This window comes from Parasteatoda tepidariorum, chromosome 3 (assembly GCF_043381705.1).
Source record: "Parasteatoda tepidariorum isolate YZ-2023 chromosome 3, CAS_Ptep_4.0, whole genome shotgun sequence".
Taxonomy (NCBI): Eukaryota; Metazoa; Arthropoda; class Arachnida; order Araneae; family Theridiidae; genus Parasteatoda; species Parasteatoda tepidariorum.
In genome coordinates this window covers 89,421,117-89,448,369 of record NC_092206.1, presented here as the reverse complement: position 1 = coordinate 89,448,369, position 27,253 = coordinate 89,421,117, and the positions used below count along the sequence as shown (strand labels likewise).

Genomic DNA, 27,253 nt, shown 5'->3' with positions numbered 1-27,253 from the left:
TTCCCTAGTATATTAGATAAATTAACTTAATTCTATCTTGAGTTACCTCTTAATAGATGAAGTTTGACATTGTAGGTAACTTAGCCTCACAAAGGCTGCTCGAAGACAGGCATGTTTCAACTAACACTCTACAAAGATGACTTTCGTACGTCCGTGAGTGAATCTGAACACGTGTATCTCGACAGAAACGACCACTTCGATAAAAACACACATACTTTGATGGATGGAACATAGTGAACAATTGATTTGCAATTTATGATTGCGACATAGACCTCCTCGTGCTGTTGTTACTCAGTATAGATCAGACACAACGGGGTCCTTTATCCAAGCCCCACATGGGTTTGATCTGAACACGCGTACCTCAAACAACAATCTACAAGCCAATATTGGGGTGTCTATATTTTGTAATATTGGTCCTAAAATAGCTTTCAATAATGAATCAACATTATTTTCTACGTAAGATCCTTATAGACTTAAAATGCTGGGTAAACATTGGGATGTCTAGATTTTTCAATATTGGTCCTAGATAGAAATGAATCTTGTTCCAATATTCAAAGTCATTCCTTGGTGCATGTTCCTAAAGGACCCATATTAGCTCAACTGGGGCCAATGTAAAATTGTCGCTGGGGGTGGCTGTGGTACCTGTCCTGCTTTGAGCTACGAGGATTGAAAAGAAATGGCAGAAGTGGAATGGCATTTATCTAAACAAAAAAATTAATTTCATTCAGCTAGTTTAAATCACACACAAAAAAAAAAAATCTGATATTTTAAAACCTGTCGCTATTATTATAAATATGAGTTTCTTACTAATTCATATTTTTTTTTTTTTAGGTTTCAATACTTCCAAGTTTCAACAGGTTGACAGAATCAATATTTAGAATAATCTTGATGGCTTGTAAAAGAAAAAAATAATAAATTTTAGTTTNAATATGAGTTTCTTACTAATTCATATTTTTTTTTTTTTAGGTTTCAATACTTCCAAGTTTCAACAGGTTGACAGAATCAATATTTAGAATAATCTTGATGGCTTGTAAAAAATAAATAAATAAATTTTAGTTTTAAATAAAAGTGTCTTGAATTTCAGCTGACTAATTATTTAAATTTGTAGTTTTATAACTATAAAAATACAAGCATCTTAGACAATTACCTTATAAAAATATAAGTTCCGACAGATAATTTTTTTCATTTCAATATGATAAAAGTGTCATTTCAATATGATTTAATCCACTCTATTCAAAGTATAGAATTATGTACTTAAAAATTTCTTTCATAGCTTAACAAAAGAAGCAATTAATGCGAAGGTATAATATTAAAAACTCCAGATTGATAAATGAAGATCTCTACTAGTGAAAAAATATAAAGATATAATTTTTCATATAATATGTATAATATCTTATAAATGTAAAGATGTTATTCTTCATATAATATATTAGTGAGGTTAAAATTACATAAACTAGGTGGACCTTACAACACCTCGCGTTTGGGAATTAATTACCTTCGCAAGTATTAAAAAAAACAGCTTTAGTTTGAGCTATAAGACCGAAGTGTAAAATGTAGCATTTTAGGTTGATAAATTAATACCTCTACAAGCATAAAAATCTATACATGAGGTTGAAAAATAATTACCTGAGGTAGAACATAATACACCTAACGGTAGTAAAAAATTATCCTTCAAACTGTTAAAAACACACCTGAGGTACATTAATAACCTGAAGTGTTAATTGAAACACCTTAGGTTCTTGAATAAATACTTCCACAAGTGTAAAAAAATATACTTCAGGTTGATAATTAATAACCTAAGGTTGAAAACGAAATATCATGAAGTAGTAAATATCTACCTCTCAACAGACGTGGAATAAAACTCCTCAAGGTGAAACATATGGGTGATTTTTTGGAAACATGACAATTCGGAACTAAAAATTTCCTCAAATTTAAAGTCTTTAAAATAATCTAATTTTTTTTTCTATATTTATTTAGTTGCATTTATTAATATCTTATAGATAGCAGTGTAGTTTATTGACATTTGCTCAAGAAAAAGAAAGAAAAAAAAGAAATTCACTAAATTTTGAATGCCAGGAAAATGACACATTAGCTTAGAAACTAAAAAAAAAAACAGTAATTTTAAGCTAATAGTAAGTAACTTGAATTAAGCCTTTGCGTTATATGGACCATGAATTGCTTAAATTAATTCTTTTATCCACTATAGAAAGAATCAAAAATGGTTTTGTTGCTGTTATGTACAGAATAAAATTGTGTATAATAATCAATCATTAAAAAACGAAATATGTTTGATTACATTCAAGCATATTACAATCTTACATAAACTTGGTATTAGCTTAATATTTGCTTTCTCTCTTTGTATTCAACTGATTAAAACATTTTCCGGCAACTGTTTCACTGTCCTGGCATTCATAAGCCAGGAAAATGACAATGCAATAAGCAATAAGACATATTCATGCAATATACACTAAGAAGACATGATTCGAACATAAGAACACATGAAGACGTTGATCATTAGCAGTCATAAGAAGACATGCAACATACAATAAGACATATTTATGCATATGCAATGTGACATATTCAGATGGGATGGTATTCTAATCAATCTATTAACATAAGATATTGATTGGTGGCGCTATCTATTTTGGTTATAAATCACTAAAAAAAAGTAGCCAGGAAAATGACAGATTTTCTTGTGACATACAAATTATTGACAGAAAAAAAAATTTCTACAAAGTTTTTTTAAATAATACCTCCGTATATATTCTAGAAATGCTTACAACGGTTGAGATAAAAAAAAATTAGATATTGAAAAATTTATGGGATGATTTGAAGCTTGTTATTATTGGAAGCATTTTGAAATTAAATTCAATTTTTTAAATATACAAAACAGCCAATGCTAGTACAAGGTCATTTTAAAATACTAACAGCAATGCTATTTACTAAAATTTTTAAAAAAAGCTCTTTTAGTTGTATAGTATTAGATCTTGGAGCAAGAGACTGTAAATTGTCATATTTCGTGAGAATCACCCATATACACCTCTGGATGTATATTTAAAGAATATTAGAGGTTAATCTTGAGGCATTCATTTGCACCCTTTTCAACCTAACGACGTATATAAAAAACAACCTCCTTTATAAATTTTTAAAAAAATACCTCGATTTTTCCGTAAGGGAGGGTCTTTAAAAATCCTTGTTTTCTTTCGTAATTTATAGTCGGTCCCTTTAACCTGTGAAAGCTTTGTAACTTAATGATAAGTATGAGAAATTACATGGCTTAAACACTATTCTAAATTACAAAATAATCGTCTCCGTATTTTTTGAAAAATTTAAAAAAATGTTAAAAACTGAAAGTGTCTCTTCCATTATTACAGGGTAATGCATGTTGGAACAAAATAGTTTTGAAAGGTGATCAAGTTGGCTGTTATAGGTGGCTAGTACTCAATATTTTTGATAATATTAAGAACTAATATAAATAAAGACCTATGAATAATTATTTTCTAATCAAATAGATTGAAAAATAATTATTCAGCAAATGGAACAAAATGATCGTCTCCGTATTTTTTTTAGAAATTTAAAAAAAATTAATATGTTATTACTATGTTACACAAAATAATTTTGAAAATGTAACTAAGGTAAATCAAGAAAGATGGATAATTATTTTCCAATCAAATAGATTGAAAAATAACTATTCAGCAAATGGAAAACCAAAAGTAAGTTTTTAGTACATTGTTAAATCTATAAAGAATAATAATATTAGTTAGTAGCTGTTGTCGCAGATTAATACTTACCATGAAGTCTAGATACTTACATTGAAAGGAAAAGTTCACCACTAGATACCACAATTATCTAAACTGGTTCAAAATACAACTCACACCCGTGTACAAAAGTTAAGTTGCATTTAAGATGTTTACTTTTAAAACGGCCCTGACTTTATCATAAAGGGAAGAGTAAAAAACGGTTAAAAGACTTTTTCGAGAATTATTTCCAAAAGAACAAACACGCTTCGCGGAGAAGGGATAAGGCCAAAACTGCAAGTATTTGATTATTGACACGTTCTGTATGTTGCACTCCAGTCTTAGATGCTTCCACTACTATCTAGTGTCAGACAGGTCAAATAAACTGGTCTGGTTAATTAGCGTGCCCCTCTAAAATTTAAGTGACGGGGCAAACAATGTGTTTCGCCCCTCCTGGAATTTAGACGCTCACAAAAATAAAGTCAAGTAAAATGAGTAATTAAAAAAAAAAGTTTTTTTTTTTCAATTTTGAATCTATCTCTCAAATAGAAAACTTTATATTCCTCTGAAATTCAAGTGGGGTGTTAAATAATGTGTTTTGCCTGTTCTGTTATTTAGTTATTTGCCAAGACTAAGTAAAGTAAAATTGGTAATTTTAGAGAGAAAAAAAAAAGCTATTCTTTCTCAACTTTGAAGTTATGCACCACAAGTAGGAAACTTAATTTTTTTCGGAAATTAAACTAAATGTGCTTTTTCACAATTGGAAAAGTAAAGTAAAAGTATGAAAATATTATTTTATTTCCAATTTTCACTATATTTTCCGGGCAGAAAATGTTTTTTTCCGTTTCGAAATAGTAAGTGAGAGATCGAACAAAGTGTTTCTCCGCTTCTGAAATTTCGACGTGCGCAAAACTAAGGTCAAGAAAAATTTTTTAATCAAAAAATTTCATCTTTGAATCTGTTTTCCGGATCAAAAACTTTGTTTTCCTCTGAAATAAAAGTGAGGGACGAAAAATCTGCTTCGCATCTTCTGAAATTTAGACATTAATAGAATAAAATCAAGTACAGTTGAAAATTTTAGGAAAGAAAGTTGTTTTAAAACTTCGACGCTGTTTTTCAAATAGAATACTTCATTTTTTTCTTAAATACCCAAGTAGCACCTAATATTAGATAACATCAGAAAATCGGCAAAATCTAACGTTATCTTGCACAACTTCTAATATTAGAAAGATACAAGAGGTCGCTGTTTGCTCAGCATTATATAATACTAGATTCTATGCAAACTTATATTATCTAGCGTTCGCCATAATATTATTTTGCATTAGTTTTGATGCTATATAATATTTGATTTTGTATTTTCTGATATTATTTTGCATTAGTTTTGATGCTATATAATATTTGATTTTGTATTTTCTGATATTATTTTGCTTTGCTTTTTATTTTTTTGAAGTAAACAAGAGGAAGATATGGATGGTAGTAGAATAATTCGGCGATATAATTTTACTTAATTTTCTGTATTGTTGGGAAGCAGTAAAAGATAGAACAATAGTTTTATGTCATTCCATGCATTATTTACTTAGCAATACAGAAATACTAAAAAAAAATTTTATTAGCGAATTCTGCTACCTTCCATTTTTCTCCTCCTTACTCCAAAGTATATCTTATGCTCAGCTGATTTTTTTGAATATTTCAAACTTAATTAGGAAATAATATTCTATTGCAACTTTTATTGATATTTTATGTCATTCGACCCCCTCACTATAGTGAGGGGGTCGAAAACTTTATTTTCTTCTGATATTGAAGTAAGGAGGGCAAAAATGTGTTTCGGATCTTCTGAAATTTAGACATTTACAATAATAAAATCATGTAAAATTGATTATTTCTTTTTTAGGAAAATTTAAGCTTTTTTCCAAAAAGAAAATTTCATTTTCCTCTTAAATTAAAGTTGGAGGCGAAGAATATACTTCAGACATTCGAGAAAATTAAAAATATTCATTGAAATGAACATTTCTGTTTAACTAACTTTATTTTCCATTTTTTTACATGGCGATTTCGATTTAAAACCAGATAAATTAAATTGGAATAAGTTGAGAAACACATTTTACGTAAGATTGCTTTAATTTTATTTAACTTTCCACTTTTTCTTCTTCACAGTTTTGAGATTTATGTTTCTTTAATCATAAAGATGATCTTTCTATAACCCATGTTAAAGATAATCATCGAAATTTTTTGTTCAAAGTTATTGCATTTTTCAGCTTAGAAATCCGTAACAATTAATATTCATTGTCATGACAAACCGTTAAAAACAATTTTTTTTAAATTGCCAAAAAAGCTAAGACTTTTTCTCCTTTTTCGTTTTGGAATATTTAAAAAAAAAAAAAAAACTATTACTCTTAGTCATATATGATTACATGGCGTCATGAATACATATATTTATTCGACATTCTGTCTGATCAGAAGTTTCAACAGACCAAATGTTCAAGAATGAATTCTTTTCAAAATAATATAGCTATATTATTTTGAAACTAGGACTATTGGACTAGGGCAAATTTAATTTTTTAATCAATGCATGCAGAGAAGAAATTTCTGGATATTTTTTCAATTGTGACTTTTTAAATTGTGGGTATATGTGCCAATAAAAAAAAATCTGTAATTTCCTTAGAGTTTTTAGATTTGAAACTATTCTATAAATTTCATTTTTATATTGGATTGGCTTGTTTTAAAAAGACCATCCTAAACATATAGTAACCAGATTCAAGAGGTTTATTAAATTGGTATTTCATGATTGGCATTATATTTTTTCGTAGTTTGCCGAATAGTATTTCGCTTTAGAGCTCTTTAAGGGAATTGAAACATTTTTGAACACAATTATAAAATTCTTTTTATCCGAAGATAACTCTATGCAAAAATTAACTTTTAGTAAATATTTATTATTTAACAATAGCCTGAAAAATTGTGAATTGTAAGGTATACAGTTTTTTTTTTTCCTTGCATCATTTTAAAAGCATCTAGTTTCACATGGAAAAATACAAAATTTGAGGGAAATTGGTTGGATAGTTCCTAAGAAATCGAGTTTTATAAGTACGACTATTTTTAAATTTAATTTTTCAGGATTAACCGATTTCGCTCAAATTTTGTATTTTGCCATGTGGAAAACTTACAATATTTTGTAATCTAATTTATATGTGAATAAGTAACTTGTTTTCATGAACATATTCGCTAACATAATTAGCTAAAATAACGGTTTGAGTTACAGAAGTATCTCAAACCAGAACGGTTTGAGTACAGAAAGTTTTTGAAATGGCCCCGGCCAAATATTTTTGCCCCAGAGCCCTGAGGGGCGAAGTTACGGCACTGACTGGAGGATTGGTAGAATTGTATTAGTACACTACTCTACAATAATGGAAGAAACACATCTTGTTTTAGATTTTTCTTTTTTATACATTTCTCAACAAATGCTAAGACTATTATATAATTTTAGATGTTTAGTTCATGCGATTTCTCATTCTTATTAATAAATTTTACAGCTGTCTAAGAACTGAGGGGCCGGCAATAAATTACGAACGAAAACAAAGATTTTTTAAAGAATTATACTAGAAAATACAACAATAAGCTTGTAATTTGTATAGATTGCTTTGGCAGTTATTAATAACTATTATCGATCCAAATGGGTTACAGGTGGCTTAGAGGAGAACTCTTTACCTATGGCAATACTTGGCATGCTTTCACCATTAGCCTGTGGTGTGTTAGTCGTCAATCAATAGTGATGTTTTGCAATCCATGTTTGAAAATAATCTACATTTAACAAGTCGACAAATTGCAGAAGACACTCATACAACTGTTGGAGATCACATTAAATCTCTTGGGTTTGTGTTAAAGCAAAGTGTTTGGGTTCCACATGAAATAACGGAAAAGAATTTATCTGATCGTGTAAGAATGTGTTCATCACATCTGATCTGAATGTGGAGCCGTTTTTGGACAGGCTGGTTGCTGGAGATGAAAAGTGGAATCTTTACGAGAATATTAAGAGAAAAAAAATCCTACTGCAAACCAGGAACATCGTCAGCAACAGTTCCAAAACCAAGTATCCATCAGCGAAAAGTACTGCTTTGTTTGTGGTGGGACAGGAAAGGGCCAGTGTACTACGAGTTGCAGAAACGGGGAAAAACCATCAACGCGGTTCTGTACTGCAATCAGCTAAATAAATTAAAAGCAGCCATCAAAGAAAAAAGGCCAACATTAGCGTCCAGAAAAGGAATAGTGTTCCACCACGATAATGCTCGCCCGCATACTGCAATGGTGACACTTCAAAAACTGAATGCGTTAGGATGGGAAATCCTTAGTCACCCACCGTATTCACCTGACATTGCACCATCAGATTGTTATCTGTTCAGATCTCTGCAAAATTATCTAACGGGTAAAAAATTCAAGTCTTTTGTAAGTGTTTCTATGGCAGTTGCTGACTATTTCAATTCAAAGGACGAGAACTTCTACAAAACAGGATTTCACAGGTTACGTGAAAGATGGCAACAGGTTGTAACAAATAACGAAGCATATAAAATTGATTAATATTAAACGCATATTTTTATAAATGAATTCAAATATTTTCTTTAAAATACGACAGAACTTTCCCTCCAACCCGTAGATTAAAACTAAATTAAACATAGTTCTAAAAGAAAACGTCATGGAAATTTTAAGAAATATTTTAAACAGCGCAGTACATTCCGATACAACTGAAAAGAGGAGAGGGAGGGAGGAAGGATCAAAAGCAGGGAACCCCCAGATTGAGTATTCGTGCTTTGCTATAGCCTATTGCAAAAAATTTCGTAAACCTAGCTAAAATATTTGTAAAAATATGGCCATATTAATATTTAAAAAAAAACTATTTATTTTGTCTTCTTTGGCTATAACTCCGATTTGAATATCTTAAAAACTCATTAAGTTTGATAAATTTCCTAAATAGTATCTGTATTTTTTAAGAGAAAAATATAAATGATATAAGGGGTTTTCAACAAATTTCCTTTTGCATAAGTCAAAATTAAATAACAAATAATACCTCGAAATGTGATGGTATAAAGAAAGAAAACATACTTTTATGGAGGATGATCACATGAAATACGCTGCCATTTTAAATAAATTTTACCTAACAGTAAAAAATAAAATTTGTGAAAAATCCATAATCATTCAGAGCCATCTTTGAAAAATAACGAAAACTGATTAAAGAATTGCTAAAAACTTTTTCAATGTTTCAGATATTCGAATCGGACTTTTACATTAGCAACTAAATACAATTCACCACATTTCATTTTATAAAAAAAAAAATTCATTCGCACTTGTGAAGTCAGAAAAAGCTACTTTAAAGGCTCAGACTTTGTGCAATTTTTAACAAATTTCATTTTAAAATAAAAATTTTGCTATTAATTAAAAATTATTCTGAAAATTTTGCTAAACATTTTTGAAGTTGCAGCCAAAAATTGCAACAGAATGTTTTTAATATAAAAACTTTATTTCTCTGAATATTTAATTCAATTATTGAAAATAACAGCCGACGTAATCATTGCAAGTTACAAGTTTTTTGCTATGTTTTTGCCATAGGGTGTACAAAAATCCTTGTTTTCATTCTTAATTTAATGTTGGTCCTTTTAACCTGTGAAAGCTTTGAAACTTATTGATAAGTATGAAAAATTGCATGACCTAAACACCTCTAAATTACAAAATAATCATCTCTGTATTTTTTGAGAAATTTTTTAAAATGTCAAAAACTGAAAGCGTCTTTTCTATTACTATAGGGTAATGTATGTTACGCAAAACATAATTTTGAAAGTGATCAAGCTGGCCGCTAAAGGCAGAGAGTACTTTTGATAATTATACTTAAGAACTAAGGTAAATTAAGAACATTGGATAATTATTTTCCAATCAAATAGATTTAAAAATAACTATTCAGCGAATGGAAAATCAAAGCTAAGTCTTCTAGCATATACCTGGTAGATCTAAAAGATTAGTTAGTAACTGTTGTCACTACATACATTGAAAATAAAAGTTCACCACTAGCTAGATGCCACAATGAGGAACCTGCATGCGTTGGGTAATCACAGAATGTTGATTATTTTAAATAGTCTACATCTTAAAACTCTCTAAATGGACAATTGCAGTCAATTTTTTTTATGTTCTTAATGAANAATCAATTCAGAATTTAAAAAACTGCCCCGAATTCTAAAAGAACTCAACTTAAAATTGGCCTTAAACGAAACTACTTCACGTGACACAAAATGAGGCGGCGTTTGCTTATGACGTCTGAAGTAACTCAGCGAACGGGAGGAGTTAAACCAAAGCTTCCTATCGAGAAAAGTGTTACAAAGGCGTTTTAATTTGAATTACATTTTTAAAAAATTGTTTTTCTTTCATGTTTATATCGTATATATAGTTTAAATATATATGTAGTGTATAACAGATGCATCCTCCCCTTTGAGAAAATTTTTGTGGGTACCTTTCAGCATGATATAAAATTGAGAAATGAAAAAATAATTATTTATTTATTTTCTTATTTTTATTTAAACGACTTAAAACTCCGCATGCACCACAAAGTAGAGCATGAGGCTTACAGTTGTAAGTAGAAAACAAAAGGAGAAAAATTTACAAATTTACATTAAAAACAAAATTCCGCAAGGACGCAAGACTTTCGGAATATTGCTTAAGAAAAAATAAATATTGAAACTACTTTTTTTTTAATAACTTTTGAAGTAAATTTGTTTTTCTTTATTTATACTGGTTCATTTTTACGAATATTTGACTATTTATAAAAGTCTGAACTGTTTTGAAAGTTTTCGTTTCATGAGTTTATCCCAATTGGAGGGAATGAAATAAATGGTATATGACCTGGAATTATAAGTTTTTAGGTAAATAAAAAAAAATTTAAATAATTTTTTATTATTATCTTCTAAAATATTTTCTTGAATTTTTTTTTGGAAGTAATGTAACTAATGCTAAACCCCTATCATTTTTTTATTGTAACTTTTATAATTTTTTCTTCTAGATAAAATTAATTAATTATTTTTTAACTCAAAACCCTTCAGCATAATGGAATAAAATTGAGAGATGAAAAAATAAATGTGTAAATTACTTTTTTTTCAATAACATTTGAAGTAAATTCATTTTTCTTGATTTATACTGGTTCATTTCTACTAATATTTGTTTATATATAAAAGTCTGAACTGAAAAAATAAATTAAAAATTAATTTGTTTTGAAAATTTCCATTTAATGAGCTGATCCCAATTAGAGGGAATGGAATGAATGGTATATGACCTGGAATTATAATTTTTTTAAACAATTCTTTTTTATTATCAACTTCGAAAATATTTCTTGGATTTTTTGAAAGAAATGTAAATAATGCTAAACCCCCATTTTTTATTTCAACTTTCATAATTTTTTCTTCTAGAAAATTTTTTTTATTTTTTATCTCAAAACCCTTCATAATGACATAAAATTGAGAAATGAAAAAATAAATGTCGGAACTACTTTTTGTTCAATAACTTTTAAAGTAAATTCATTTTTCTTATTTATACAGATTCATTTTTACTTATATTTGTCTATATATAAAAGGCTGAACTGTTTTGAAAGTTTTCATTAAATGAGTTGATCCCAATTACAGGGAATGGAATGAATGGTATATGACCTGGAATTGATAAGTTTTTAAGTAAATAAAATAAAAAATTTTTTTAATTATTAACTTCTAAAATATTTTTTTGATTTTTTGGAAGAAATGTAAATAATGCTAAACCCCCTTCATTTTTTTCCTTCTAAATTTGATAATTTTTTCTTCCAGGTAAAATAAATTTTTTTTCAACTTTAAAAAACACCTGTACACCTCTGTTCTCTAAGAATAAAATCCTTTCATTTTTAAGAATAAAAAAAGAAAGAGATCTGAATAGCATTTCATAAACATTTTAATTCAGTATAATGAATTATTCATTCAGAGAAGCTTATCAAACAGAAAAACATGTTATAGAATTAAATTAAAATTTAGTAACTAACTGTAAAATGGTCTTCACAACAGTATAATGCAGTAGTTGCGATTTTTTTTCCCCTTTCGCGTTTGATGGCTTTGCACCAAGTTTGTCTAATTCTCCTTTTGGTACAATAAAAAATAATATATTTAGGGCGTTTATCGTAGCATTATTGCAACGTGGTAGGTACAATGTAACACTTGTAGTTTTAGCTTGGAGCTATTTTTCAGAATTCATACTCGGCGCACATGCTTTCGAAACATGATGGGAGTCGTGGTTGTACTATACTGTGACGTCATCAGAGCAGAAGGGAAACCTAGCAGCAATTATGGGGGGCGGGGCTAATCAAGTGATATTTATTATTAATAAAAAAATAACTAGTTATCGCACTGGTCTGAAATTGGTGTCTATCTTCATAAAATAGCATGTTTCATTTCAAAACTGAAAAAAAAAAAGCATGCAGGCACCTCATTGTCTAAACTGATTCAAAATGCAACGCTCACCCGAGTACAAAAGTTAGGTTATTCAACCTTACGAATTCAACTTTTCATACGTCGCATCATGTACAATAATAAATCACATCATAATAAACACAACGGTGAACAACTAGAATGTTTTTTGTGAGAATATTTTATTACACGCACACAAAAAAAATTACATTATCCAAATCAAAAATTACAATAAACCTGGTTGTTCATAGTAACTTTTGGATACTATGAGCAACAAGAAAGATATCCATTTTACAAAAATATTTTATTGCACACACAACAAAAAATAGATTTAACATTAGGAACATGATTGCTGAAAAAGATGAGCATCCTTACTTTACATAAAATGAGCGAATAAATCACTTCACATCATTATAATAGCATAAAAAATTCTTAAAAAATAAAATGAAATAAATTTTAAAGAATGTCTTTTACAAATTTATATAATTTCATTAAAAAACTTGCAAATGCAATTTTGAAGTAAGTGCATTTTATTTTAATTTTCTATAAACAAAAAAATAGAAATATATTTTGTACAAGATATGAAAACTGTACTAAAAATAATAATCTTCAAAAAATATCTTTGACATATTTTTTATACTTAATTTCTTTATCTATTATGTTATAATACACAGTATAAGCATAAAATAAAAAAATGAAGTGCATTTTATTTTAACCGCTTATAGAAAAATAGAAATATTTATAACAACATATTGAAAATGTGCTTAACCATTATAAGAAAAGAACTAAAAAGTAATATCACACATTTATACATAAAGACCTCATGAATTTTTTTTTTAATGAACTGGGCAGCTATTTAAAAAGGAAATTAAAATCATTTGAATATTTCCTTATTAAATTTAATTATTTAGTAATATAGTTTCGGAATGAAAAAAAAAAACCTAATTATGATCTAGTAATTTTGATTAATTTTTAATAGTTTGAGTATTCTTGTGCATTCTTCAAATTTTGGGTGGAATATACGCTCAAAAACGTTGAAATGCGATTAAAAAAAATTTATGATTAGTAAATATTTAAATGGCTTGCCTTGAAGAACAAGAAACTGATATTATGAAGCAATCTATACTACTTTATATGTTTCATAATCCAACTAAGAATAATACATCTCACCGGTATGAACACGACCATGTCTAGTGAGATTACTTTTTAGTGAAACACTCTTATTACATATACTAGAAGAAAAAAGCTTCTGTGAGTGCGTTCTTTCAGATTAATTTTTGCGAAAAACTCTTATATACTACAAGAATAAGGCTTCTCACCAGTATGAACACGACTGTGTTTATTCAGACTCCTTCTTTCTGAAAAACTTAAATTACAAATAATACAAGAATAAGGTTTCTCACCAGTATGAACACGACGGTGACTGGTCAGATTACTTTTTTGTGAAAAACTCTTATTACATATACTACAAGAATAAGGTTTCTCACCAGTATGAACACGACCGTGTGCATTGAGATCACTTTTTTGTGAAAAACTCTTATTACATATACTACAAGAATAAGGTTTCTCTCCAGTATGAGTATTCATTATATTTTCAAAGTGNTCTGAAAAACTTAAATTACAAATAATACAAGAATAAGGTTTCTCACCAGTATGAACACGACTGTGACTTGTCAGACTACTTTTTCGTGAATAACTCTTATTACATATACTACAAGAATAAGGCTTCTCACCAGTATGAACACGACTGTGACTTGTCAGACTACTTTTTTGTGAATGACTCTTATTACATATACAACAAGAAAAAGGTTTCTCCCGAGTATGAACACGCCTGTGTTTGGTCAAATTTGTTTTTACTGAAAAATTTTGATTACATATGCTACAAGAATAAGGCTTCTCACCAGTATGAACGAGACAGTGGCGTGACAGAATACCTTTTTGTGAAAAACTCTTATTACATATACTACAAGAATAAGGCTTCTCACCTGTATGAACACGACTGTGACTGGTCAGATTACTTTTATGTAAAAAACTCTTATTACATTTACTGCAAGAATAAGGTTTCTCACTGGTATGAAGACGACCATGTGTAGTGAGAACACTTTTTTGTGAAAAACTCTTATAACATATACTACAAGAATACGGCTTCTCACCAGTATGAACACGACTGTGTCTGATCAAATGACTTTTTAGTGAAAAATTCTTATTACATTCACTACAAGAATAAGGCTTGTCACCAGAATGAACAAGACTGTGTTGTGTCAGATTTGCTTTTTGTGAAAAACTCTTTTTACATATACTACAAGAATAAGGCCTATCACCAGTATGAACAAAACTGTGTTTATTCATAATCATTCATTGAGAATATCTTATTATCTATACTACAAGAGAAAGGCTTCTCACCAGTATTAATTTTACAGTGTTTAGTCGCACTTTTTTCCTGAAAACCTCTTGTTAGAACAAGAATAAGGTTTACTTACAGAATGATACTTATTCTGAATTAAATTAAGCCTTTAAAAACATGTGATGCAAAAAAGAGCATGCTGTATCAAGTCACTTAATTGACTTAATTCTCTTTAGGCGAAAATACCAAGATACAAAACTAAATGTAATTATTTTACTTTACGATATTAACATGATAATAACTATTATGAACATGAAATTATAAAATTTGATTTCATTAGCATATTATTCACAAAGACATTGCAGAAATATAGTTCATTATAAACCAAGAAAGGCAAAAAAAGTTTTTTTTCACTTTCACCGACTTATAAGGTTTGAAATTATCTATAAAAATATTTTTCAAAAAAAAATTAATTTTCAATTTTTATATCAATGTTTTATCATGCACCTGAAAAGCAAGCTCTTATACGTTAACATGATTACGAGAAAGTCAACAAAGTTTAATTTTATTCACGAGTATTAAATTGCACAAACTGAATACAGAAAATATTTTCTCAGTGTTAACAGAAAAATCACAATTTAAATTTCTTGAGTTTAAATACATGTTTTACGTAAGTGACACACAGCTTAATTATCTGCAACTGTAATCAGTAATCTGAAATTTCATTTATAACTGTTTAATAATACAATTCATACTACCATGAATACGCAGGCTTATAAATTTGATTCAAGAAGTTGCAAATCAAAAACAATTTCTTAAAAACTATTCTTTACACAAACATGGTTAGTTTATGCATTCTTCGGCCTAATTAAGACATCATGTTTTATTATAGTTTATCTCTCAATTTTTTCACAAATAAGCAAATAAATCCGGTGAGTATTAAGTATGATAAAGTTCGGCGAGCATGTATTTGTTTACGTTATAGGTTGCCTACTTCTACTCATCTGATCTCCATCTCCAGGATCTTCGGACATTTTTTGACCAGTAGAGGACGCTACTTATTCATATTTGCCTATCCTTTTTTTCAGAGAGTATTCCTACTGCATTGCAGAAAATCGCTTATGCGATTCCGAAGATGCCACACAGAAAATTATCGGTATCTAAAAAGACTTCGAACGAGCTAGGAAGAGAAAAATGACGTCATTTTGACGTCACGTTTGTACTCCTAGGGAAAACCTGAAACCTCGCGCTTTCGAACGGATTTTGCTAACGGGCTGCGATCTTCATTTTTCCTCCCATCTATCGGAAAGCTTTCACCTATCAAATTGCTGGTGAAAGCGATTCGAACGTTCGAATAGGATGCGTTTAACGCTGGGATTAAATTAGATTTCCGATTTCAAAGATAATTTTTACCCAGATATTTTATGATTTTTTATAATCATTTACCTAGATATTTTATGAATATATTTCAGACATAATTTTTTCTCTCACAAATTTATTATTTCATATAATAAATGGATTAAATAATTAGTTTCGGTTTCTAGCAGAACTTATAATAAAATCTATAATAATCTTGCACGACTTTAAATAAAACGAGAACATTTTTTCTGTTCCAAATTTTTGTGTATTCTTAGCCATAATATGTTTAGTATAATTATTGCCATGTTTTTATTAACTTTTATTTTAATTACCTCGTAATATTTTCAAAATATCTGCAGGAAAAAAAAGGAATTTTTTTCTTTAAAAAATTGGTGAGTTATGACTGAGATTAGTGCCAAATAAATAAAACATATTACTATAACTAAATCGTATAAAATTTAAATAAGAATTACTATAAATTGTATGCTTATTTTTAATCCGCTATGCAATTTTCTATCAGAGATTTGAAAGAACTGAAGCTTTTAGAATATGATCGGTTTTGTAATTTTTATAAAGTAGTTGATTAGTTTAGATGCATAATTAAGAAGCATAATTTCATTTATTTTCACTTGTCTTTTGAGTTGGGTAGAATATAAGTGGGTAATAAAAAGCATGGAATATGAAGAGCGGAAATTTTTTCGATATAATCGTTTTTGAATTATTATTAAGTTGCAGTTAAATTTAGATGCATAATTAAGAAACATTTTTATTATTTTTTTTATTTTTCTGTTCATACTTTAAATGCGAAAATTTCATCTTTTATTTTCTAAGACAAAAAGATATTTTTACTCTTATATCTATCTATAATGCCAAAATATATTCGACAATTTATTTTTTGAAAAATTATCTATTATTTTTAGGAATAAAATTTGTTAAGATTAAGATTAAAAAAATTCTAAAATCACCTTTTTTAAATTTTTTTTTGTTAGAAATAGCATTAAAAAAGCAATTGAATAAGAAAAGCGTTTTAGAGTTATTTCTTAATCTTCTGTTTGACATTTGATCTTTTTAAAATAATTACTCCTTTAATAAAATGGTAAATAATAAGTTTTAGGGTGGAAAAAAAACTTAAGCATTATTTTCTTTTCTGTTTTGAGATTCTCCATTAAGTATCAGCTAAGTTATTCTAAAGATATTCACTTATATTTATTTGTTATTATTAAACTAGCGTTATTATGTTTTTATTCAAGTAATACTTTAAATTATCTTAATGTATGCGATTAATTCTACTTCAAAAAGCTTTTTTCGAATTTTTGCGACGTGTAAAAAGAGAGAATTTCTTTTGAATTGCTTTAGCATAATTTATTTATATACAGAATGGTAAATCATAAGAAAAAAATATCCTGCGTCAATCAGAAAAACAATTGAGAAAATTTTGTTCTTAAAAATGTGTGCAATAAAAACTAGTTGATATTTGCATCGAGCTAAACTACTAACACTAATTTGTGATAAAATAAAATCACGAATAATCCTTATGGCTAGACCATTTTCCATTGCTGTACAATGGAAATGTATAACTAAAAGTTCTAACTCCCAAAAGTTCTAACAAAGTTCTCATGACTTGGCACCCTTGTCTTCTGAGTTGGATTCCATATAAGAGCATAATAAAAAGACCGGAATATAAAGAAAGAAAACTTTTTTAATAAAATTGTTTTTGAATTAATTGTTTTAAAGTTGCTGGTAAATTTAGATGCATAATTAAGAAACCTTTTTTTATTATTTTTTTCCTTAATTTTCCTGTTCTCAATATTCCAAGAAAAAATTATTTATATTTCTAGTCTTATAATTATGACATCGAAATATACTCAAAAATTTGTTTTTTAAAAATTATGTAATATTTTATGAAAAAAAATTGTTAAAATAAACATTAAAAAATTTCTAAAAAAAATCACGTTGTTTTAAATATTTTGTTTAAAAATTGTACTAAAAAAATTCTAGACTAAAGAAAACTTTTTAGTTATTTCTTAAGCTGTTGTTTGACATTTGAATTTTTGAAAATACTTATTGTTAGTATTACAAATTTTAGGGAGAGAAAAAATCAAGCATAATTGTTTTCTCTGTTTTGAGATTTTTTTTTTAAATATTAGTTAAGTATTAATAATTTGCTAAGTATTATTAATTTTTAAATATTAACTAATATATTCTGTTTTACCTGTATTCATTGGTAATTATTATACTAATCTTTTTTTGGTATTATTCGAATAATATTTTAAGTTATCCTCATTGATGCAATTAATTCTAATTCAAAAAGTCTCTTACAAATTTATGTGGCACTTAAAACAAATATTTTTCCGAATTACTTTTTCATAATTTATTTACATACACAATGGTAAATGATAAGGCAAAAAAAAAAATAAAATCCAGCATCAAATATAAAAACAATTGAGAATATTTTGAAATTGAAAATGTGTTTAATTGAAAGTATTAAAAATACTTGTAACGAGTTAAACTTTAAAAACGAATTTGTGATATAAAAAAAATCACGAACTGCCCTTATGGTTAGAACGACAATAGTGAAATTGTGTAACTAATAACTCTAGCATGAAATTCTTAAATAAAGTACAACTACTTGGCATCCTTGTCTTCTGAGTTGGGTTTAATGTAAGAGGGTAATGTAAGGCAAAAAATTCATTGCAGAGAATTTTTTTCCAAATCTAGTTCAATATAACACAACGATTGAAAATACCATTTCCAAAAAAGAGATAAATTATTAAATTTGAAAAATAAATATTGCATTGTTTGAGTTGCGAATTGTAATTTATTATAAAAAATATTATAAAAAAGAAGAAAATAATGTTTTTCTTGAAAAAATAACTTACAATTATTAAAATGTATAAGTTTGCAATTGCGAAAAAAAAAAAAAAAAAAAAGAGGAATCATAACAAAAAAGAAAGTGAAAAATTGAAAAAGCAGTTTCTTTTAAAATTGTAAAGCAAATTTTTTTTAAGATTATTTAAACTAACAATTATTTAAAAAATGCTAGTTTAAAGTTTATTTCATGCATTCTACCGATTTATTAAAGTTTATTTATTGCGCGTTATTTTGATACTTATTGTAGCTTTAAAACTAAAAGATTTTAGTGTTATAAAGTATAAAGCTACACATTTTATCAATTGCAAATAATAAAAAAAAATAATAATTATAAATAATAGAAGGTAATAAAGTAATCATAAATATAATAAAAATTTTATAAATAATAAAATAAGTAAAAATAGAAAATTGCAAAATTTTGTGAAATTAAATAACCTTTATTAATCATTAGTTCTTTAAATCTAAAAGCACTCGATAATATACATATAATTTCTAAAGTTTCATAATCTAGTGATAAAATTTCTGATTGACTCAATTACATTTATTTAAAACAACATTCAAAGTATGATTTTTAGAAAAGGTAATAAATAAAGATGTATTGGATTTGTATTATTGATTTGTATTATTTGACGTATTATTTTTTATTTTAAGAATATTTCTTTTTTTTGGCAAACTGTTAGTAAATATAGTTATAAGTAAATCGATTCTCTAATAATAAATACAATAATGCAAACAAGTTTAAAACGAATACTACATATTAAATTCTTGAAGAAAGATCAAAGATTAAAATATGTAGATATTTATTTTAGACTATGTATGTAACTGTCAAAATGAAAGAAGAATACATTCTCTTTCTGAAAGAACACTGTAAACTCTGGGATAGAGGTCACGACCCCTAAGCGAAGGGAGAACGATTAAAGGATAAACAAAAGCCATTGGTCACTTTCTTATAACTATCGATACAAAACGTCACTTCCTAGGGGGAGGGTCCGAACCTTTGTTCGAGGGCTGGGATTCCCTTCACCGCTCTCTTCGGGAGTTGCGAGGTTTGGATTTTGTTTTACTATCGGACGGTGGTATAGAATAGACTCCGGGGAATAGTGACGTCACCGTCCGTGTTCGAAAGCTGCGAGGTTTGGGGTTGCATTTCAACTTACCAATATGAATTAAGACCTTCGCATTTTATTTTTCCACATTGATTCCCGGGTGTGCAACAACATCTCAATTTCGTTCAATATTTATTGTCGTTGTTGTAGTTAATTTACGTCGCACTGGAGCAGCACAATGGGCTATTGGCGAGGGGTCTGGAAAACATCCCGGAGGATGATCCGAAGGCATGCCATCACAATTTTGATCCACTGCGGAGGGGATGGCACCCCCGCTTCGGTAGCCCGACGACCTGCGTGCGAAGTCGAGCACTTTACGGTAGCACAGTTTAACGAGGACCAATACCGCACACCCTCGGTCCCAACGCAGACTGATCCAAGTGGTCACCCACCCGCACACTGGCCGCAGCCAGAGATGCTTGACTTCGGTGATCTGCTGGGAACCGTGTCTTAACGATCAGTCCTCTGCGGGACCACCCACTATTTAAGTAGTTATCTAAATACTTCACCATGGAATCACCTAGTAAAAAGAGTAACAAAGTAAAACATATTTTAGTATTTTCTGAAGAGACAGAAGAAATATGCAAGGGTTGCTTCGCATTGTTCTTTTACACTTAAACATTTACTGTCAAAAATCTCAGGATATGGAAAATGAAAAAAATGCATATATAGATATTGGCGATCGCAACGCTCGAATACGCCATCTGGGGAGAGACCGGTTTGCATGTAAACTCTCTTTGCACACATAGAATCCCCACGAAATTTTGAGTCCGCTGATTAGCTTTATCGGCATTGCCTTCTGTTACGTCTTTTTGTAGCTCCTCCCCATTAACATTTCTCTGTAGTTTGTCCCCAAAATGTAAATCAATCATAAATCAGTTCCAGTATGGATGGTGTTTTCTACACTAGGGAGCACTGCAAGCTCGGGACTGCCTAAATTTCCGGGTTACTGTTTCAGTTGTATTTTAAAGCCATTTGGCATCATTGTGTTTTGAGATTCTTGCAAACAATGCATTTGATTACTTATTACTTATGTTTACAATGCTAACAATACTGTTTGCAATACTAAAAGTGTTAACACTAACGTAAGATGGTGCACAGCTTGCAACACGAACAAACAGTAATAAATAAATGGAAAGAGGACAAATCAAGACTGCCAAAAAAGCGAGTCATTCAAAATCTAGTAACCCTGTCACCTTTTTTAATTATATTTTATTTTATTAATATTGATAATAATAATAAAATAAAAAAGTGAGGTAAATAAGGATAATTCTGAATGTGCGTCCTAAATCTCAGCTAATTTGAAATATTCTCTCTTGTCAAGAAAGCAAGGTCATTTCGATTGAATATTGTTAAGAAATAATTTCTTTTCATTTTATAAATTTTTAAGATTTATTAAAAAATTGTCGACGATAATAATTGATTATCGTTGATTATTTAAAAATAAACATACAGAATTTTCAAATTTATTTTTTAAATAGTATATAATTTTAGTCATTATATATGTTAAACAAATTCTAAATTTATAACATGTTTCTCACAATCTTCATCCCATAAACTCTTAGTTAAAATCTAATGTGTTCTGAATTTCTAAGAATATTGTTTTTATGCCACTGAAGCCGGTTTGCGTATCAATTGGTTTGATTAGACCAGGATTTCTTTACCTGTGGTTCATGAACCCCTAAGGGTTTCATGAGTTATATTTTGGGGGTCCGCTGACTACTCCCAATTTTTAAAACATTTGAAAACCTACCCATTGCTTGTAAAGCGAGCTATGGCAGCTATACTTCCGTTTGCTACAGTGTATCTTTGCAAAGAGGGATTTTCCACACTTGTGACAATAAAAACATAACATCCAAATCGATTGAATGTTGAACATGATATCAGTGCCGTAACTTCACCCTTCGGGGCCCTGGGGCTCAAATTTTTGCCGGGGCCCNTGGGGCCCCCTTGACCATCGGGGCCCCGGGGCGGTGCCCCGACTGCCCCGGCGTAGTTACGGCCCTGCATGATATGCACGTTGCTTTGTCGAAAACCATCCCTCAATTCAATTTATTAATTAAGGAAAAGCAGCAGCAACCTTCACATTAAAAATTTTAATTTTAAAAATTTTGTATACTATTAATAATAAAATTAAATGTTTTCTAATAAATGATGTTTTTTACAATTATTTTTTTCACAGGGTGGTGGTCTGTGACTTATATCAAAACCATTATATCAAAAAGATAAGGAACACTGGATTAGGATATATTACACGATACATTGTATAAATATAGAATATTTATTATATTAAGCATTATTATTTGTATATTATAATTATTAGACCAAATTATTAGACGCACTGTAGTTTTTTTTAATATTTACATGATTAGCACGAGTTTATACGCAATACTTTAAACATAAACTTAATGGTATTTTTTTCCAGATTTTTTATATACTTCCTATTTGTATTTATTTTTAGCGTATTGCATTGCAATGCTAACAAATTGTTACAGGAGCGTAAACAAATGCAAACCGGTTTCATCCGAATAAAAACAATACAGCTGTTATAGTATCACCTGGTAATTATAATTTTACATAGAATCTTTCAGTGAGTCTGATACTGTGACCAAGGACTGTGTACCTTTCAACTTCCCTTTCGTCTTTTTAAAATAGTTCGCGAATCGCCTAAATTCATAAATTTTTCAGTTAAGTTGCAAATGGTAAAATACAACAATAAGGTTCATTTCCTATTATTTTTGCGACAATTTTATGAAAAGTAATCACCTTAATGAAACTGTGTAGAACATATAGTCAAAATTATTCTTTTTTACATATTTTTTCTAAATATTGTCATTCACTATTTCACTTACAACTTAGTCCTGTAATAAATTTATGGAATTTTAATCGCAAAAATTCGGCTTCAATCCTATGAAAGGATAAACAAGTGATATAATATGTGAATTTTTAGAAGCTATAAAGTTGAACTGTTTGTAGCAGGAGGGATTAAAACATGCAAATTGCCAAAAAAGAAAACGGTTTTGTAAAACATCGAAAATAAATTTTTAAAAAACGAANATATTTATTTGATGTAAATAAAAATAGAATGGAAATTACGAATGAATGACATGAGCGTCTGAACGACGCGGTGTTTGTAAACAGACTGATCAGATGAGTCTCGGCGATGGTGTTGTCAGATTCAGTGTCTGAAAGTTTCAGTAGAGTTGAGTGATATTCTCACAGTTATGTTTAAAACATTTATGTATCCTATATTATGAATGAATATTTTTACGTAGTAAATATATATTTTTCTTCGGAAATGCAGTTATTTATTGAAAATTACGTTAAAACATGTTTTTTTCTATGCAGCGATTTTAATTAATATTTTAAAATAGCAATAACTGTATTTGTAACACGAATTTAAAACAGAACCTAAAAAACCTTTATTTTTTCCAGTTTATTTAATATATATTGTTTTGATATTTATTTCAGTTTGCCCCAATTAGGCTGAGTCAGCTTCCTGATTGACAAATGCCGGATCACAGAATTTTTCAACTGTAACAACGTCAACTTCGTGAAACTGGTCGACGAAGCATGGAAAAAAAAACACCTTGAACGTTGTGGCTGATAGACCCGAGTCTAGTACAAGAGCCGTTGCTCATCACGTAGGTGTTAGTCATTAGACCTTTTATAGAATGTTAAACGTAAATCCCTTACACCTTTTCCATTTTCAGCGAGTACAAGCTTTCAATCCGGGGGACTATCTCCGCCTGAACAGTTGCCAGTGGGTGCTACAGCAATATGCGCTGCAGTTAGACTTTATAACTCATGTGCTATCCACAGAAGAGGCGATGTTTATATGTGAGGGTGTCTTTAATATGCATAATTTCCATGTGTGGGCAACCAAGAATCCACACTTATCGACGAGTCTTAATGACGAATGTTATCTTTTTTTCCTCTCTAAAACAGGTGTTACCAGAACTACTGATAACACCTGTAAGCAAGATGGGGCGCGTGTGCACTTATCTAATTGCCTGGTTTGGGGTACGATGGATTGGGCGTGTTGGGCCAGTTCCTTCGCCAACCCGATCTCAGTGTCTTTTTATGAGGAAGAATCTTGTTTATGCGTTTGGCCATAAGTTTGGGAAACACGGGTGTAAACCAATCGCTCCACCGATGCTGTCAAGCATATGTCGCTACTGGTGGCTATTTTGAACAATTGTAGTAAATATTACACTTGGCAACTACGCTTTAAATAAACACTTCCTTTTTTGTGTCTGTGCCTTACCTCGTCACTTGCGCCCATACATTCCTATACAATAAATTAGTGTTGCAACGGCCTCTACCTACCATTAAAGTTTGTACCATGAATTCGGAACCCCATGTATACATAAAAATTCATAAAAGATTATCAATGATATCCAAATCGCTGTTCATAAAAAAATAACTTTTTCACTGCAACGAGCAAAAACTGAACATGAATAAGTTTCAATGAAGTACCATATTTAAAACTTAGATACATCACCCGAATTGAGCATTGGTTGTTTTTCACGTGAGGGATTTGGAGGAGCATGCACTTGTCGATTATACTCAATGCTTCTAATATTTCAGAATACTCAAATATCTACAAAAATATATGGACGCCAAGCTTCTGATAATAATGCCACTTAATAACAATGCTCTGCATTTATTCCATCAATGATAATTCGTACTTTAATGAACATTTTTCTAATATTCCACATCTTTGTTCAAGGCTTAAATAATTATTTTCCTTAATTTTTTTTTTAAAGACAATTTGGTGCCTATCTACTATAATTTTGTTCTAAAACTTAAGAACTATTGAATCATTTTCCAATGAAACTGATTGAAAAATAATTACTCAGTAAAGGAAAAATCAGAAGAAAGTTTTCTAGCAGAAGACTGAAAAACCTAAAATGTTCCCAGACACGGCTGATAGTAATAGGCACAAATATCTAAACTGATTCAAAGTACAACCAATTGAGAACTGATTCAACCAATTACGAAAGTTATGTTATTCAATCTTATGAATTCAACTTTTCATTATGGGACATGAAGTACAATATTAATCACTCCATAATAAACATGACTACGAACAACTAGAATACTATCTATTTTGTGAAAATATTTTATTACATAAACAACAAAAATAAGGCTTTTCAGGATTAGAAACATGATTGTTAAAAATATTGAATAGTTTTACATATTGAACCAAATTTTTTACATTTGCTTATTTTTACATAAAATACAGTAATAAATCACTCCATATGAACATAATTATAGTAGCAACAACACTGTTTTGTTAAAAAAAAATTGACAAGTAAGAAATTAATTTCTAAAAATGACTTTTACTAATTTTTCAAAATTCAGTCCTTAAACAAACTAGCAAATGCAATTTTAAAGTAAGTTCATTTTAATTCAATCATTAAAAAAAAAAAAAAGAAGTATTTTGAAATGGTAGTAAAAGTAATAATTTTAAAAAACATCTTTGATAATTTTTTTAATATTTATTTCTTCAACGATTATCCTATAATACACAATATAATATAAAATAAAGAGAATTTTAATTGTACCATAGATAGAAAAATAGAAACATTTTGAACAAAATATTAAACTTGTGCTGAACTATTACCATATGAAGCATGACAAAAAAGTTATTTAAGGAATACAGTCGAACCTCGTTAATGGGAAATGGGTGGAACTATTATAATTAATCTGCGTCAACCAGATTTCATCTTATTTAAAACATCATGAAAGCAAATTTATATTACAAACTAAAAATGAATATTATGTGAAACGTTAATATAAGTACCAAACAAATTAAAATAAGCTTAAAATTTTTAATGACTTTATAAATCTATTTTATTTATTTGCCCATCTAACGATGACAGAAAATAGAAGTAATAAACACTTCCTTCATATACTTCTTATCAGTGCTTTGTCCAATTTCCTTTTATGTTAAGCTATAATGAGCTTGAAAATTTCATGTTAAACATAAAAAAATACAACAATTGATTTCTGACTTGTGTTTCATGAAAAGCAATACTTCAGGGTCCGTCGTCAACGGGGGGGGGGGGGAAAAAAGAGTGTCTCACCCAGGGCCGGATTTAAGCTTGGTGGGGCCCTAAGCTACTGAAAATGATAGGGCCCTTATAAGTTCAATTCCATTTCTATACACTTAAAATAAACTGTAACTATTTTTTATTGTTGAGTATTAACATTATATTATTAAAAAATTTGATAATATTACTTTATTGCTAAATATATTAATTGTGATGAGACTATTATGTAGAAACCTTTCTCTTATTGCACATATTTTTTGAACGAGGGGAAAAAATTACAAAAGAAACACATTTTAAGCACAGAGTAAAAATTTGGCGTGCTGGGCCACTATATATTTAACAGTTGTTTTTTATAGATTCATTTTGAATATATTTTATTTGCAATTTTTAGTGATTTTTTCGCGAATTTTTTTCTCAATTGTAATTTCTTTACTTTACAAAATCTATAAGACTTAGAAACATGAAATTTTGAATTTGGGTAGAAAATATGCAAAGAGTTAGAAAGAAAACAAGAAAATACAATTTGATTATTAGNCGAATTTTTTTCTTAATTGTTTTTACTTTACAAAATCTATAAGACTTAGAAACATGAAATTTTGAATTTGTGTAGAAAATATGCAAAGAGTTAGAAAGAAAACAAGAAAATACAGTTGGATCATTAGTTTTATTTTTTTTATAACCGCCGTTGAACAACCGACTCAATTTTGAGTTTACGCCCTATCAACTAGGCTTTCCCGGCCAAATTTGTTAGTTTATTTTATAACAGTCATTGCACAGCCGATCCAATTTCGAGTTTACCACTACTAATATTCAACTCCGTAGCCTTGTCATTTTGAACCCATTCCAGAAGACAATGGAATTGCTAGAATAGTACCCAGAGGTATTTATTTGTTATTAGAACTTGGAGGACTTTGTGACCCCAACAGATTTAACATGCACCAGTCACCATTTTATACATGGGTATTCTTCTACTGGCTGGATTCAAACTCCCATTCTCACAAACACGAGTCCAACGCCCAATCAACCAAGCTATCCCGTCCAAATTTATTAGTTTATTTTATAACAGTCATTGCACAGCCGGCCCAATTTCGAGTTTACGACTACTAATATTCAACTCCGTAGCCTTGTCATTTTGAACCCAATCCAGCAGTCCCTGGAGCAGGTGAGGACCGTTATATTAATACTGTTTGTAAAAATAAAAAGAACATTTCGGAAGCTGATATTATTTAATTGATGTTTATATTGAAAATATTTCTTCATTATTTTTGCTTTCTTTTTAATTATTTTAAGTACATTTGTTAAATTTTAGTGCAAGAAAAAAAAT

General features: G+C 29.1%; 1 protein-coding gene across 1 annotated transcript in view; it reads right to left on the bottom strand.

Moving 5' to 3' along the window:
• LOC107440300 (zinc finger protein 585A) overlaps nucleotides 1-19,058 on the bottom strand; it is a 36,136-nt gene extending 17,078 nt beyond the window's left edge. Inside the window, exon 1 of the mRNA XM_043050065.2 lies at nucleotides 13,489-19,058. Within this exon, the coding sequence (XP_042905999.2) occupies nucleotides 13,489-14,545 (1,057 nt within the window). The 5' untranslated portion in view covers nucleotides 14,546-19,058. The remainder of the gene's footprint in view (nucleotides 1-13,488) is intronic.
• Between the last annotated feature and the right edge of the window lie 8,195 nt (nucleotides 19,059-27,253).